At 40.5% G+C, this 17,165-nt stretch overlaps 2 protein-coding genes across 26 annotated transcripts in view; one reads left to right on the top strand and one right to left on the bottom strand.

Annotated features, from left to right (window-relative positions):
- LOC139747051 (uncharacterized) overlaps positions 1-17,165 on the top strand; it is a 1,040,326-nt gene that overhangs the window by 780,290 nt on the left and 242,871 nt on the right. For 23 of the 25 annotated variants that reach the window (XM_071658815.1, XM_071658818.1, XM_071658817.1 and 20 more), the window contains one exon: positions 12,949-13,068. In XM_071658815.1, coding sequence (XP_071514916.1) covers positions 12,949-13,068 — 120 coding nt within the window. Of the gene's footprint in view, positions 1-12,948; positions 13,069-14,807; positions 15,261-17,165 lie in introns of those variants that run through there. The other 2 variants (XM_071658810.1, XM_071658812.1) reach the window with 2 other exon arrangements.
- Positions 1-17,165, bottom strand: part of LOC139747055 (uncharacterized) — a 236,301-nt gene that overhangs the window by 15,701 nt on the left and 203,435 nt on the right. The gene's annotated exons all lie outside the window — the stretch shown is intronic.

Here is a 17,165-nt window from a genome sequence, read left to right as displayed (position 1 = left end):
ACTACTTTCCTAAATGTCTCCCATTCCTAACCTACTCTCCTTGCTTTGTTTACTCTCATCTTCTGCCACTCTATACCCAATCTATCTTGGTATTTCCTCACACATCTCTCTCTAAAGTTCACTTACTTTCACCACCCCCTCCTCACTCATGTCATTTACTGTTTTCTGAAAACCTCTAAAAATCTTCAACTCTGTCCCCTCCTGGTAATGATCAAACAACCCACCAGCTGCCCCTCTCAACACTTTCACATCCAGGAGTCTATCTTTTGTATGCCTACTAATTAGTATGTCATCCAATAATGTCCTCTTACCATCTTCCCTATTGATCCATATATATTCATCTTTTTGAACTAAGTATTTTCAGTCATTAATCCTTTTTCAGCACACATGCCTATCACTTAGTGTGTCACCAAATAATACCTTCTTATCATCTTTCCTACTCATCATTGTATACTAATGTATGTCCCTCTTTCTGAAACAGGTTTTTGCAATCAATTTTTTTCAGCACACAACTCCATAAGCTGTTCATCATACCTATTCCCCTTACTAAATACCAGTATGTATGTTTTTAATGTCATTCTAGCAGGGGTTGAAAGAGATGGCAAATGAGAGTTAGGAGGAGATAGTATCATTAAACTTTCAGGAGAATAAAAGATGTTTTGGAAGGAGGCAAATGATGCACGAAAGACAAGAGAACAAATGGGAACATCAATGAAGGGGTCGAAGAAGGGAAGTGATAACAGGAATTGATGAAGTGAAGAGGAGATGGAGTCAGAATTTTGAAAATTTTTCAAAAGTGTTTCATGATCGAGTGACAGATGTAGGGTGTTTTGGTTGGGGTGGCAAGCAAAGGGAGAGAGCTATGGAAAGTGGTTTGGCAGAGAAGAGGTGATGAAAGCCTTGCAGAAGATGAAAAGCAACAAGGCAGCAGGAGCCAATGGTATTGCAGCTGAATTTATTAAGAAAGGGTGTGACTGTGTAATTGATTGGTTGGTAAGGAAATATCATTCACTGTATGTATGGATCATGGTGAAGTGCATGAGGATTGGCAGAATGCATGTATAGTTCCAGTATAAAACTAAAGGGGACAAAAGTGAGTATTCAAACTACAGAGTTATAAATCTGTTGAGTATACCTGGTAAGTTGGATGGAGGGAATTGATTGAGAGGGTCAAGACATGTACAGAGCATCAGATTAGTGAAGAGCAGTGTGGTTTCAGATGTGGTAGAGGATGTGTGGATCAAGTGTTTGCTTTGAAGATTGTGTGAGAAATAGTACTCCAAAAAACAGAAGGATTTGCATGTGGCATTTGTGAATCTGGAGAAGGCATATGCTAGGGTTGATAGAAATGTTTTGTGGAAGGTCTTAAGAATGTATGGTGTGGGAGGTAAGCTGCTACAAGCAGCGAGAAGTTTTTATCAAGGTGTGTGAGGTGTGTGTACAAGTAGGAAGAGAGGAGAGTTAATGGTTCCCATTGAAGGTCACTCTGTGGCAGGGGTATGTGATGTTACCATGGTTGTTTAATTTATTTATGGATAGAGTGGTGAGTGAGGCATATGCAAGAGTCTTGGAGAGAGGGGTGAGTATGCAGTCTGTTGTGGATGAGAGGGCCTGAGAAGTGAGTCAGTTGTTGTTCGCTGATGATACAACACTGGTGGCTGATTAGAGTGAGAAACTGCACAAGTTTGTGACTGAGTTTGGAAGTGTGTGTGAAAAGAGGAAGTTGAGAGTGAATGTGAATAAAAGCAAGGTTATCAGGTTCAGCAGGGTTGAGGGACAAGTTAGTTGGAATGGAGAAAAGTTCGAGGAAAAGAAGTGTTTTAGATATCTAGGAGTGGATAGACAGCAAATGGAACCTTGGAAGTGGGAATGAGTCATATGGTGGGGAGAGGGTGATAGAAGAATGTATGGAAAGAGAGAACATTAACTTGGAAGGAAGAAGTAGGTATGTTTGAAGGAATAGGAATAGTAGTTCCAACAATATTACATGGTTGTGAGGTATGGGCTATACATAGGTTGTGCGGAGGAGGGTGGCTGTGTTGGAAATGAAATGTTTGAGAAAAGTATGTGGTGTGGAATCAAAATGTTTGTCAGTATGTGGTGTGAGGTAGTTTAATCGAGTAAGCAATGAAAGGTAAAAGAGATGTGAGGGAATAAAAAGAGTGTGGTTGAGAAAGCAGAAGAGGGTGTGTTGAAATGGTTTGGACATATGAAGAGAACGAGTGGAGAAAGGTTGACAAAGAGGATATATATGTCATAGGTGGAGGGAACAAGAAGAAACAGAAGACCAAATTGGCGGTGGAATGATGGAGTGAAAAAGATTTTGAGCAATAGAGGCCTAGACATGCAGGAGGGTGAGAGGCATGCAAGGAATAGAGTGAAATGGAACAATGTGGTATTCCAGGGTTGACATGCTGTCAATGGACTGAACCAGGCCATGTGAAACATCTGAGATAAACCATGGAAAGGTCTGTGGGGCCTGGATGTGGATAGGAAGCTGTGCTTTCAGTGCATTACACATGATAGCTGGAGAATGAGTGTCAACAAATGGGGCCTTTTCATCATTTTTGTCTGTTTTCCTGATGCCACCTCGATGACACAGCGGGTGGCGATGCTGTTTCCTGTGTCGAGGTATTGCCAGGAATGGATGAAGGCAAGCAAGTATGAATATGCACATGTATATATATATATATATATATATATATATCTGTCTGTGTATGTGTATGTATATGTGTATATGTTGATATTCATATGTAGGTGTATGTGCGTATATGTATATATGTGTGAGTATATGAGTGGATGGGTCTTTCTTCATCTGTTTTCTGGTGCTACCTCGTTGATATGGGAAATGGCAGTCAAGTATAATAAAAAATATAAAAGTAATATATGTTACCAGACTCCACCTGCTTGAGCTTAAACTGCAAGTATAGAGTCACTTTGGCAAGGCTGCATTACTGGGAGGACAGTCTCTCAAAGAACTTCATCCAAAAGAGTCAGTCATTTACCTTCTTCGGAAAGGAGTACAGCCTCATGCTGCAAGAGCCTTTGGAAAGCAGGTCTGAGGTAATACCAGGATTCTTTCAATAAAAAGGGTCCCAGGGCAATAATGATAATCATAGTAATAATAATAATAATAATAATAATAATAATAATAATAATAATAATAATAACAATAATAATGATAATAATAATAGTAGAATAATAACTGCAGAAGCTGGTGACTGAGTTTGGTAAAGTGTGTGAAAGAAGAAAGTTAAGAGTAAATGTGAATAAGAGTAAGGTTATTAGGTACAGTAGGGTTGAGGGTCAATTCAATTGGGAGGTGAGTTTGAATGGAGAAAAACTGGAGGAAGTGAAGTGTTTTAGATATCTGGGAGTGGATCTGGCAGCGGATGGAACCATGGAAGCGGAAGTGGATCATAGGGTGGGGGAGGGGGCGAAAATTCTGGGAGCCTTGAAGAATGTGTGGAAGTCGAGAACATTATCTCGGAAAGCAAAAATGGGTATCTTTTGAAGGAATAGTGGTTCCAACAATGTTGTATGGTTGCAAGGCGTGGGCTATGGATAGAGTTGTGCGCAGGAGGATGGATGTGCTGGAAATGAGATGTTTGAGGACAATGTTTGGTGTGAGGTGGTTTGATCGAGTAAGTAACGTAAGGGTAAGAGAGATGTGTGGAAATAAAAAGAGCGTGGTTGAGAGAGCAGAAGAGGGTGTTTTGAAATGGTTTGGTCAAATGGAGAGAATGAGTGAGGAAAGATTGACCAAGAGGATATATGTGTTGGAGGTGGAGGGAACGAGGAGAAGAGGGAGACCAAATTGGAGGTGGAAAGATGGAGTGAAAAAGATTTTGTGTGATCGGGGCCTGAACATGCAGGAGGGTGAAAGGAGGGCAAAGAATAGAGTGAATTGGAGCGATGTGGTATACCGGGGTTGACGTGCTGTCAGTGGATTGAATCAAGGCATGTGTATGGGGGTGGGTTGGGCCATTTCTTTCGTCTGTTTCCTTGCGCTACCTCGCAAACGCGGGAGACAGCGACAAAAAAAAAAAAAAAAAAAATAATAGTAACGATTATAATGTTCAAGAGTAGGATGTAGGAAGAGAGGAGAGTGAATGGTACCAAGTGAAGATTGGTCTACAGCAGGGATGCCTGATGCTACCATGGTTGTTTAATTTGTTTATGGTTACCCCAGGGTGTAAGGGATGTGAATGCGAGAGTCTTGAAGAGAGGGGCGAGTATCCACTCTGTAGGGGAGGAGAGGGCCTGAGACGTGAGTTAGTTCTTGTTTGCTGATGATACATCACAAGTGGCAGATATGAGTGAGAAACTGAGTTTGGATGAGTGTGTGATAGAAGGAAATTGAGAGTAAATATAAATAAAAGCAAACTTATTAGGTTTAGCAGGACTGAGGGACAGATTGATTGCGATGTAAATTTGAATAGAGGAAAATTGGTGAAAGTGGAAGTGTTTCTGATACTTGGCAATCAACATGGCAGCTAATGGAATCATGGAAGCAGAAGTGAGTCATAGGGTGGACAAGGGGGTGAAGGTTCTGAGAACTGAAAAATGTATGGAGAGATCGTTATTTGGGAGGGCAAAAATGGGTATGTATGAAGGCATAGCAGTCCCATCAATATTCTATGGATGCAAAGCTTGGGCTATAGATGAGACTGTGCAGAGGAGAGTGGATGTGTTGGAAATAAAAATGTTTAAGGACAATATGCGTTGTGTGGGGGGTTTGATCCAGTAAGTAATGAAAGGGTAAGGGAGACATGTGGTAATAAAAAAAAGTATGGTTAAGAAAGCTGAATAGGGTGTGCTAAATTGGTTTGGACATATGGAGAGAATGAGTGTGGAAAAGTTGAGAAAGAGGATATATGACAGAAGTGAAGGGAACAAGGAGAATGAGGAAACCAAATTGGAGGTGGAAGGATGGAATGAAAAAGATTCTGAGTGATTGGAGCACAAGGGTGAAAGGTTTGCATGGGATAGAGTGAATGGGAACGATGTGGTGTACAGAAGTCAATATGCTGTTGATGGTCTGAACCAAGGCATGTGACACATCTCAGGTAAACCATGGAAGGGTCTATGTGATAAACTGCAGAAGTTGATGACTGAGTTTGGAAGTGTGACAGAAGGAAGTCGAGAGTAAATATGAATAAAAGCAAATAATAATTGTACTGCTACTACTAGTAATAATGATAATAACATGTATATATTCTTTTTCAATACAAGTCTGCCATTTCCTGCATCAGAGAGGTAGTGATGGAACAGACAAAGAAATGGCATCATTTGTTCATGTCCATTCTTTAGCTTTCCTGTATAATGCACCAAAACCAGGCCATACAGACCTTTCTATGGTTTCCCCTGACTGCTTCATATGCCCTAGGTTTAGCCACTGACAGTACATTGTCCCCTGTATAATACATTGCTCCAATTTGTTTGGTCCACTGCACACCTAAAACCCTCCTGCATGTTTGGCCCCAAACCTGCAAAGCATCATTCACTCCATTCTTCCATCTCCTCTTTGTTCCCCCTTTTCCTTGTTCCCTCCATTTCTAACATGTACTCCCTCTTAGTCATTCTTTCCTCATTCTTCCTTCCCATATGTACAAATCATTTCAGCACACCCTCTTCAACTTTCTTAAACATACTCTTCTTACTACCACACTGTCTCTTACTCTATTTTTTCTTATTCGATCAACCCTCCTTGCATCTTATATAGTCCTCAAACATTTTATTTCCAACACAATCACCCTATTTTTTATGTTTTTGTCTTAGGCCCTCACCTTGTATCATACAGTAATGACAGGACTGCTATACCATCCAACACCCATCTTAGTCTCTGAAGATAGTGACTTCACTTTCCACACACAACTCAGTTTACCAAAACCTTTGCCCACTCACCCACTCTTTGACTTACTTCATCTCCCAAGATTCCATTCGTTACCACATCCACTCCCAAGTATCTAAAACTCTCCACTTCCTCCAAGTTTTTTCTATTCAACCTCACACTCCAGATACCCTGTCTCTTTTTGCTGTTAAGCCTAATAATCTTGATTTCATCCACATTTACTCTTACCTTTTTCCTTTCATGCTCAGACACCAGCTTTTGCAGTTTCTCACTCAAACTGACACCAGCACCATGTCATCATAAAACAACTGACTCATCTGCCAGGTGCCTAACTCCAAACAGGCAGCACACCCAATCCTCTCTCTGAGACCTTTGTATTTGCCTCTCTCATCATCCCATCCATAAACAGCCATGGTGACATCATACACTCCTGCCATAAACCCACCTTCAACTGGAGTTATCTTCCCCTCTACCTGCTCACACACACACACACACACACACACACACACACACACACACACACACACACCTTACTCTCTTAATAAAAACTCCTCTGCCTATAATAGTTGTCCTCCCATACAATATGTTCAAAACATATCTATATCATCCTTGTCATATGCTTTCTCCACATCCATAAATGTCACATACAAATCCTTTCGTTTCCCTAAGTATTTCTCCCACATATCCTTTATCCCTGGGGATGGGGGAGAAAGAATACTTCCCACGTGTCGTAGAGAGCGACTAAAGGTGGCGGGAGCGGGGGACTAGAAATCCTTCCCTCCATGTATTCAAATTTCTAAAAGGGGAAACAGAAGAAGTCATGTGGGTAGTGCTCATCCTCCTCGAAGGCTCAGATTGGGGTGTCTAAATGTGTGTGGATGTAACCAGTATGAGAAAAAAAGGAGACAGGTAGTATGTTTGAGGAAAAGGAACCTGGATGTTTTAGCTCTGAGTGAAACGAAGCTCAAGGGTAAAGGGGAAGAGTGGTTTGGGAATGTCCTGGGAGTAAAATCAGGGGTTGGAGAGAGGACAAGAGCAAAGGAAGGAGTAGCACTACTCCTGAAGCAGGAGTTGTGGGAGTATGTGATAGAGTGTAAGAAAGTAAACTCTAGATTGATATGGGTAAAACTGAAAGCAAATGGAGAGAGATGGGTGATTATTGATGCCTATGCACCCAGTCATGAGAAAAAAGATCACAAGAGGCAAGTGTTTTGGAAGCAGCTGAGTGAGTGTGTTAGCAGCTTTGATGCATGAGACCAGGTTATAGTGATGGGTGATTTAAATGCAAATGTGAGTAACGTGGCAGTTGAGGGTATAATTGGTGTACATGGGGTGTTCAGTGTTGTAAATGGAAATAGTGAAGAGCTTATAGATTTGTGTGCTAAAAAAAGGACTGGTGATTGGGAATACCTGGTTTAAAAAGAGATATACATAAGTATACGTATGTAAGTAGGAGAGATGACCAGAAAGTATTATTGGATTACGTGTTAATTGACAGGCATGTGAAAGAGAGACTTTTGGATGTTAATGTACTGAGAGGGGCAACTGGAGGGATGTCTGATCATTATCTTGTTGAGGCGAAGGTGAAGATTTGTAGAGGCTCTCAGAAAGGAAGAGAGAATGTTGGGGTGAGGAGAGTGGTGAGAGTAAGTGAGCATGGAAAGGAGATTTGTGTGGGGAAGTACCAGGAGAGATTGAGTGCAGAATGGAAAAAGGTGAGAGCAAATGATGAAAGGGGAGTGGAGGAGGAACGGGATGTATTTAGGGAAGCAGTGATGGCTTGTGCAAAAGATGCTTGTGGTAGGAGAAAGGTGAGAGGTGGGCAGAATAGAAAGGGTAGTGAGTGGTGGGATGAAGAAGTAAGATTGTTAGTGAAAGGGAAGAGAAAGATGTTTGGATGATTTTTGCTGGGAAGTGGTGCTAATGACTGGGAGATGTATTAAAGAAAGAGGCAGGAGGTCAAGAGAAAAGTGCAAGAAGTGAAAAAGAGGGCAAACAAGAGTTGGAGTGAGAGAGTCTAATTAAATCTTAGTGAGAATAAAAAGATGTTTTGGATGGAGGTAAATAAAGTGCATAAGACAAGAGAACAAATGAGAACATCCGTGAAGGGGGCTAACGGGGAGGTAATAACAAGTAGTGGTGAAGTGAGAAGGAGATGGAGTGAGTATTTTGAAGGTTTGTTGAATGTGTTTGATGATAGAGTGGCAGATATAGGGTGTTTTGGTCGAGGTGGTGTGCAAAGTGAGAGGGTCAGGGAGAATGGTTTGGTAAACAGAGAGGAGGTAGTGAAAGCTTTGCAGTAGATGAAAGCCGGCAAGGCAGTGGGTTTGGATGGTATTGCAGTGGAATTTATTAGAAAAGGGGGTGACTGTGTTGTTGACTGGTTGGTAATGATATTCATGGTGAAGTGCCTGAGGATTGGCAGAATGCATGCATAATGGCATTGTACAAAGGCAAAGGATATAAAGATGAGTGTTCAAATTACAGAGGTATAAGTTTCTGGAGTATTCCTTGGAAATTAAATGGGAGGGTATTGACTGAGAGGGATCAAGGCATGTACAGAGCACCAGATTGGGGAGGAGCAGTGTGGTTTCATAAGTAGTAGAGGATGTGTGGATAAGGTGTTTGCTTTGAAGAATCTATGTGAGAAACACCTAGAATAACAGATGGATTTGTATGTAGCATTTATGGATCTGGAGAATGCATATGATAGGTGGGTAGAGATGCTTTGTGGAAAGTATTAAGAGTATATGGTGTAGGAGGTATGTTGCTAGAAGCAGTGAAAAGTTTTTACCAAGGATGTAAGGCATGTGTATGAGTAGGATGAGAGGAAAGTGATTAGTTACAAGTGAATGTTGGTTTGCGGAAAGGGTGACTGAGTTTGGTGAAGTGTGTGAAAGAAGAAAGCTGAGAGTAAATGTGAATAAGAGCAAGGTCATTAGGTTCAGTAGGGTTGAGGGACAAGTTATTTGGGAGGTAAGTTTGAATGGACAAAAACTGGAGGAAGTGAAGTGTTTTACATATCTAGGAGTGGATTTAGCAGCAGATAGAACCATGGAAGCAGAAGTGAGTCATAAGGTGGGGGAGGGGGCGAAGGTTCTGGGAGTGTTGAAGAATGTGTGGAAGGCGAGAACGTTATCTCCGAGAGCAAAAATGGGTATGTTTGAGGGAATAGTGGTTCCAATAATGTTATATGGTTGTGAGGCACGGGCTATGGATAAGGTTGTGCGGAGGAGGGTGGATGTGTTGGGAATGAGATGTTTGAGGACAATATGTGGTGTGAGGTGGTTTGATCGAGTAAGTAATGAAAGGGTAAGAGAAATGTGTGGTAATAAAAAGAAGATGACAGAGAGAGCAGAAGAGGGTGTATTGAAACGGTTTGGTCACATGGAGAGAATGAGTGAGGCAAGATTTACAAAGAGGATACATGTGTCAGAGGTGGAGGGAATGAGGAGAAATGGGAGAACAAAATGGAGGTGGAAGGATGGAGTGAAAAAGATTTTGAGCGATCAGGGCCTGAACATACAAGAGGGTGAAAGGCATGCAAGGAATAGAGTGAATTGGAACAATGTGGTATACTGAGGTTGACATGCTGTCAATGGATTGAACCAGGGTATGTGGGGCATTTGGGGTAAAACCATGGAAAGTTTTGTGGGACCTGGATGTGGAAAGGAAGCTGTGGTTTTGGTGCATTACCCACGATAGCTAGAGACTGAGTGGGAACATATGTGGCCTTTGTTGTCTTTTCCTAGTGCTACCTCACACGCATGCAGTGGGAGGGGGTGCTATTTCATGTGTGGTGGGGTGGCAACAGAAATGGATGAAGGCAGCAAGTATGAATATGTACATGTGTATATATATATATATATATATATATATATCCTCCAGTTTTTCTCCATTCAAACTCACCTCCCAATTGACTTGACCCTCACCCCTACTGTACCTAATAACCTTGCTCTTATTCACATTTACTCTCAACTTTCTTCTTCCACACACTTTACCAAACTCAGTCACCAGCTTCTGCAGTTTCTCACATGAATCAGCCACCAGCGCTGTATCATCAGCGAACAACAACTGACTCACTTCCCAAGCTCTCTCATCCCCAACAGACTTCATACTTGCCCCTCTTTCCAGGACTCTTGCATTTACCTCCCTTACAACCCCATCCATAAACAAATTAAACAACCATGGAGACATCACACACCCCTGGCGCAAACCTACATTCACTGAGAACCAATCACTTTCCTCTCTTCCTACACGTACACATGCCTTACATCCTCGATAAAAACTTTTCACTGCTTCTAACAACTTGCCTCCCACACCATATATTCTTAATACCTTCCACAGAGCATCTCTATCAACTCTATCATATGCCTTCTCCAGATCCATAAATGCTACATACAAATCCATTTGCTTTTCTAAGTATTTCTCACATACATTCTTCAAAGCAAACACCTGATCCACACATCCTCTACCACTTCTGAAACCGCACTGCTCTTCCCCAATCTGATGCTCTGTACATGCCTTCACCCTCTCAATCAATACCCTCCCATATAATTTACCAGGAATACTCAACAAACTTATACCTCTGTAATTTGAGCACTCACTCTTATCCCCTTTGCCTTTGTACAATGGCACTATGCACGCATTCCGCCAATCCTCAGGCACCTCACCATGAGTCATACATACATTAAATAACCTTACCAACCAGTCAACAATACAGTCACCCCCTTTCTTAATAAATTCCACTGCGATACCATCCAAACCTGCTGCCTTGCCGGCTTTCATCTTCCGCAAAGCTTTTACTACCTCTTCTCTGTTTACCAAATCATTTTCCCTAACCCTCTCACTTTGCACACCACCTCGACCAAAACACCCTATATCTGCCACTCTGTCATCAGACACATTCAACAAACCTTCAAAATACTCATTCCATCTCCTTCTCACATCACCGCTACTTGTTATCACCTCCCCATTTACGCCCTTCACTGAAGTTCCCATTTGCTCCCTTGTCTTACGCACCCTATTTACCTCCTTCCAGAACATCTTTTTATTCTCCCTAAAATTTACTGATAGTCTCTCACCCCAACTCTCATTTGCCCTTTTTTTCACCTCTTGCACCTTTCTCTTGACCTCCTGTGAAGTGTTTTAGATATCTGGGAGTGGATCTGTCAGCGGATGGAACCATGGAAGCGGAAGTGGATCATAGGGTGGGGGAGGGGGCGAAAATTTTGGGAGCCTTGAAAAATGTGTGGAAGTCGAGAACATTATCTCGGAAAGCAAAAATGGGTATGTTTGAGGGAATAGTGGTTCCAACAATGTTGTATGGTTGCGAGGCGTGGGCTATGGATAGAGATGTGCGCAGGAGGATGGATGTGCTGGAAATGAGATGTTTGAGGACAATATGTGGTGTGAGGTGGTTTGATCGAGTAAGTAACGTAAGGGTAAGAGAGATGTGTGGAAATAAAAAGAGCGTGGTTGAGAGAGCAGAAGAGGGTGTTTTGAAATGGTTTGGGCACATGGAGAGAATGAGTGAGGAGAGATTGACCAAGAGGATATATGTGTCGGAGGTGGAGGGAACGAGGAGAAGAGGGAGACCAAATTGGAGGTGGAAAGATGGAGTGAAAAAGATTTTGTGTGATCGGGGCCTGAACATGCAGGAGGGTGAAAGGAGGGCAAGAAATAGAGTGAATTGGAGTCATGTGGTATACAGGGGTTGACGTGCTGTCAGTGGATTGAAGCAAGGCATGTGAAGCGTCTGGGGTAAACCATGGAAAGCTGTGTAGGTATGTATATTTGCGTGTGTGGACGTGTGTATGTACATGTGTATGGGGGGGGCCATTTCTTTCGTCTGTTTCCTTGCGCTACCTCGCAAACGCGGGAGACAGCGACAAAGTATAAAAAAAAAAAAAAAAAAAAAAAAAAAAAATATATATATATATATATATATATATATATATATATATATATATATATATATATATATATATATATATGTCTGTGTATGTATGTATATGTATGTATATGTTGAAATATATAGGTATGTATATGTGCGTATGTGGACGTTTATGTATATACATGTGTATGTGGATGGGTTGGGCCATTCCTTCATCTGTTTCTTTGTGCTACCTTGCTAACGCGGGAGACAGCGACTAAGTATGATAAACATATAATAAAAATTCTTCAAAGCAAACACTTGTACCACACATCCTCTACCACTCTTGAAACCACATTCTTCTTCCCTAGTCTGATGCTTAGTACATGCCTACACCTTCTCAATCACCACTCTTCCATACAGCTAATCAACTATACTAGACAAACTTATACATTTGTAGTTTGAAACCTCACTTCTGTCCCCTTGCCTTTGTACAATGGCACTACACAGGCATTACAACAGTCCTCAGGTAACTCACCATGATCCATGCACACAATGAAAATCTAACTAAACAGTCACAAACACAGTCACCCCCTTACTAAGAATTTCAACAGCAATACCATCCACTCCAAATATTTTGCAGAACTTTATCTTAAACAGCACAAAGCTGAGGAACTACATAATCCTGGCAACTCTAACATACAGTAGTGAAGCAAGGATGTGGAACAGAGAAGACATTTCTAGGATTCAGGTTGCTGAAATGAGAAATATTTAAGGAATGTATGTGATGTTAGCAGATGGGATTAGGTAATTTTAAGTGTACAAGAGCCATGGAAGGCTTAGGGAATGGTGTCAAAGTTCAGGTTAAGCAAAATAATGAAGTGGTTTGGTCATATTAAGAGGATGTACACTGTAATTATAATAAAATAGAATACATAGGAGTGAAGTAGATAGAAATGGAGCAAGGGAAAGCAAGGTAGCATCCTGGGAAGGAAAACTGAGGAAATACATTTGAAAGAGGAACATGGAGCTTGTTAAATATGCGTTTGAATGAAGCAGTCTGGAGACTTGAGTGCTACAACAGTTCTTCCTAGGGAGTCCTCCTGTTATCATTGCTATAAATAGATGAGTAAGATATTTTGTATGCATTGTTTTATTGGCTTTGCACCAATCATTTTAAGATTATTCAGATGATGTAACTAACATTGCCCTTGTGCAGTCCGAGTGTCAGTTGGAGGTGGTGTCACACATCGGTGAGAATATCATCTTGCAAGCCACACTAGAAGAATTTGAGGACAGCAGGGACAACATGTCAGCTGCCATGCTGCACAAGGAAAAGGTAAGCCAAGTTAAAGAGAAAGTTAAAGGGCAAAGGGATATAGAATAGGGGATGGTGAGAAGTGAGAGGAAGGGGAAAGAAAATGAGGCAAAAGGAGATTAAAGAAAAGATGAAAAAGGAATAGGGTAAGGATTAAAAGGTAAAGGGAAAAGAAAGGAGAGATGAGGGCATAAGGACAAGTGGTGAAGGAAAGAACATGAAGTGAAATGAATTAGGTGTGGACAGGTAGAACTTAGGCAATGGGAAATATGTGTGGAGAAGAAAAAAGGAAGATGAAAGTTAAAAAAGACCACTGGAAACACTGATATGTTATAAGAACTTGCTGTTAATTGTTGATAAAGGAGAAATTCTTTAGTAATACATTTATAAGGTAAATATAGAGGGGTTTATAAAGCATCACTGATCGTTGATTATTAAGGGTTTGATATGCAAAGTACTGAGGTAAAAATTTACTCTTCCCTGGATTTACTTAAGTGTACTGATTTATGTGCTGTGGTTTACCTATTGCCAAGAGTTTGTTTGGCCACATTAGGGGTTACTTATTATCAAGGGTACACTAAATGCTTTTTATTTACTAAGCTACACAGCAAGTAAGTGGATGACTTTAAAATTAATTTTTGTGATGGAAAGAAAAATATTTTCGATGTGCACATGAATGCAAAAGTGAGGAATGAGAAAGTGGAAGCATTGCTTGAGGATAGGAAGTATTAAGTTTGAATGCAATTGGTGAATTCCTGGTAGACCTCTTTACTGGGAGAGGTACACTTTTAACATCTTAAATCCTTTGTTCAAAACCTGGCAACTCCCAAAATGAAGACACCAAAGAGGATACTAGTGCTTAATGAAACACCCCAGCACTTGCCTTGCATATTGTCACCTTTCATTAGCCTACTTTGTTCATTCAAGTACAGTTAATAATTACCAGGGTTCCTCATATAATGACAGCTAATAGAGCAAATTTCACTACAACACTTGAAAATTAGGGTACAAATTCAGAGAGTAACAGTAAGGTCTTGCCCTTGCAACATTATTGAAAACAAAAATATTTACAATTTCAGATATTCAAAAATATTGTTAAGTTTTCAGTCATAATGTCTTTTGTAATGATAAGACTGAATATAATTGGATTCATATCCCACAAACACTGAAAAAGGTTTTAGAATTATTCCACCTGCTCATACTCACCATGTAAAGAATACCAGCATTACATTTGGCATTCATAATATGTCATAAGTGAGAACTACCTGACTCTAAACCATAAAAGTACATAATATATATTACAAAAGTTGTTTGTCCTGCTGAAATAGATAAACTTACTTTAGCTTGCTAATTGCTGTATGCTGTACTCACTGTGCAAACACTAGATGCACTTAACTTGGGATAAAGAATTAAACTTAAAGCAGCAGTGGTTGTGAGAAACAAATCATATTCATTACTCTGCTGTTATTATGGAACATATGACTAAAAATATCCTTAAAATATCTTCTATATTTACCAATATTTCATTATTAAAGAAAAAACAGTACTGGCACACTATACTTGCCAAAAAACAAATGGAAAAACATTGTATATTAATTTTCCATTTAAAATACAAGTATCTTTACTGTATTCTTTAATAATGAAATAAAGAGGGTATCTGAAGATCTTTTTTCTTAATTCATCATGTGTTTCATAATGATGGCAGAGAAAAATGATTTAAGGTTTGTATTCCACTAATGGGAACATGTCATGACTTGCAGACTCAAGCATGTTTTCCAGTTCTTCAGAGTGGTAGAAGTCGCCCTACTTGATGTACAGTGAAGAAGTAAGCTTTATCCATTTCAGTATGTGATATTAGCATTTACTAGTGTACAACTATTTCAGTATTTGTGTGAAAACTGACCTTTTGGAGCTGGAATCTGTTGCTGAAATATTTTGCAAGAGCTAAATTGAAAATTACTCATAGGATTGATTGCCTTATTACTTAGCACTCTCTGCCTTTAATAAGAGTACCTTTACTTTAGGGTTTTGTAAAGTTATAGTTATGCTTAACTTTATGAATGCAATTTTGTTGTATGTCATGAGACTTTGCCTTCTGAACAAGTGCAAATGTTATAGCATTCATCTATCCACGCACATGGATTAAACTAAAGCAATGAAAATGGTATATCTGTCTTTGCATAGTCTCCTCCACCAGTGTTTAGAGCTAACTCATAAAAGAATTTCTTACGTAGAATTGAATCATAACTTGCTAGTTGTACCAGTGACATTAAAAAACAGAAAAACTTTCGGTCTTGAAATAAAACTGGTTGTGTTAATGAGTGCTTAAATTTAAGTCCAAGTGATATCAGTGAAGCACTTTATTTTTCCTTCTGATAATAATCTTTAATGTACTTACGTAACACACAAAAGTATTTTTGAGAAAATGTCAAGAAACATTCCCTAGGATCCTTTCCCCATTTCCCAATACTAAGACTGTGATAAAGTTGGCACCATTTCAGTCAATGGTAAAGTTGACTCCATTTAGTATAATTTACTGTAACACTTTTCTGGAATGCATCTAATATATCAAATGGCAAGCACCTATATGCAGATCAGCATAATTTTCCCCAGTATCAGCCTCACATCCATATTACATTGTTGGAACCACTATTCCTTCAAACATACCCATTTTTGCTTTCCGAGTTAATGTTCTCACCTTCAACACATTCTTCAGTGCTCCCAGAACTTTCGCGCTCTCCCCCACCCTGTGACACATCCGCTTCCATGGTTCCATTCACTGCTAAATCCACTCCCAGATATCTAACACTTCACTTCCTCCAGTTTTTCTCCATTCAAACTTACCTCCCAATTGACTTGTCCCTCAACACTACTGTACTTAATAACTTTGCTCTTATTCACTTTTACTCTAAACTTTCTTCTATCACACACTTTACCAAACTCAGTCACCAGCTTCTGCAGTTTCTCACCTGAATCAGCCACCAGCGCTGTATCATCAGCAAACAACAACTGACTCACTTCCCAAGCACTCTCATCCACAGCGACAAAATATAATAAATAAATATTTTTTTTTTTTTTTTTTTTATACTTTGTCGCTGTCTCCCGCGTTTGCGAGGTAGCGCAAGGAAACAGACGAAAGAAATGGCCCAACCCCCCCCACACACATGTACATACACACGTCCACACACGCAAATATACATACCTACACAGATTTCCTTGGTTTACCCCGGACGCTTCACATGCCTTGATTCAATCCACTGACAGCACGTCAACCCCTGTATACCACATCGCTCCAATTCACTCTATTCCTTGCCCTCCTTTCACCCTCCGGCATGTTCAGGCCCCGATCACACAAAACCCTTTTCACTCCATCTTTCCACCTCCAATTTGGTCTCCCTCTTCTCCTCGTTCCCTCCACCTCCGACACATATATCCTCTTGGTCAATCTTTCCTCACTCATTCTCTCCATGTGCCCAAACCATTTCAAAACACCCTCTTCTGCTCTCTCAACCACGCTCTTTTTATTTCCACACATCTCTCTTACCCTTACGTTACTTACTCGATCAAACCACCTCACACCACACATTGTCCTCAAACATCTCATTTCCAGCACATCCATCCTCCTGCGCACAACTCTATCCATAGCCCACGCCTCGCAACCATACAACATTGTTGGAACTACTATTCCTTCAAACATACCCATTTTTGCTTTCCGGGATAATGTTCTCGACTTCCACACATTCTTCAAGGCTCCCAAAATTTTCGCCCCCTCCCCCACCCTATGATCCACTTCCGCTTCCATGGTTCCATCCGCTGACAGATCCACTCCCAGATATCTAAAACACTTCACTTCCTCCAGTTTTTCTCCATTCAAACTCACCTCCCAATTGACTTGACCCTCAACCCTACTGTACCTAATAACCTTGCTCTTATTCACATTTACTCTTAACTTTCTTCTTCCACACACTTTACCAAACTCCGTCACCAGCTTCTGCAGTTTCTCACATGAATCCGCCACCAGCGCTGTATCATCAGCGAACAACAACTGACTCACTTCCCAAGCTCTCTCATCCCCAACAGACTTCATACTTGCCCCTCTTTCCAAGACTCTTGCATTT

This window comes from Panulirus ornatus, chromosome 67, assembly GCF_036320965.1.
Source record: "Panulirus ornatus isolate Po-2019 chromosome 67, ASM3632096v1, whole genome shotgun sequence".
Lineage (NCBI taxonomy): Eukaryota > Metazoa > Arthropoda > Malacostraca > Decapoda > Palinuridae > Panulirus > Panulirus ornatus.
This window is presented reverse-complemented; position numbering and strand designations above follow the sequence as displayed.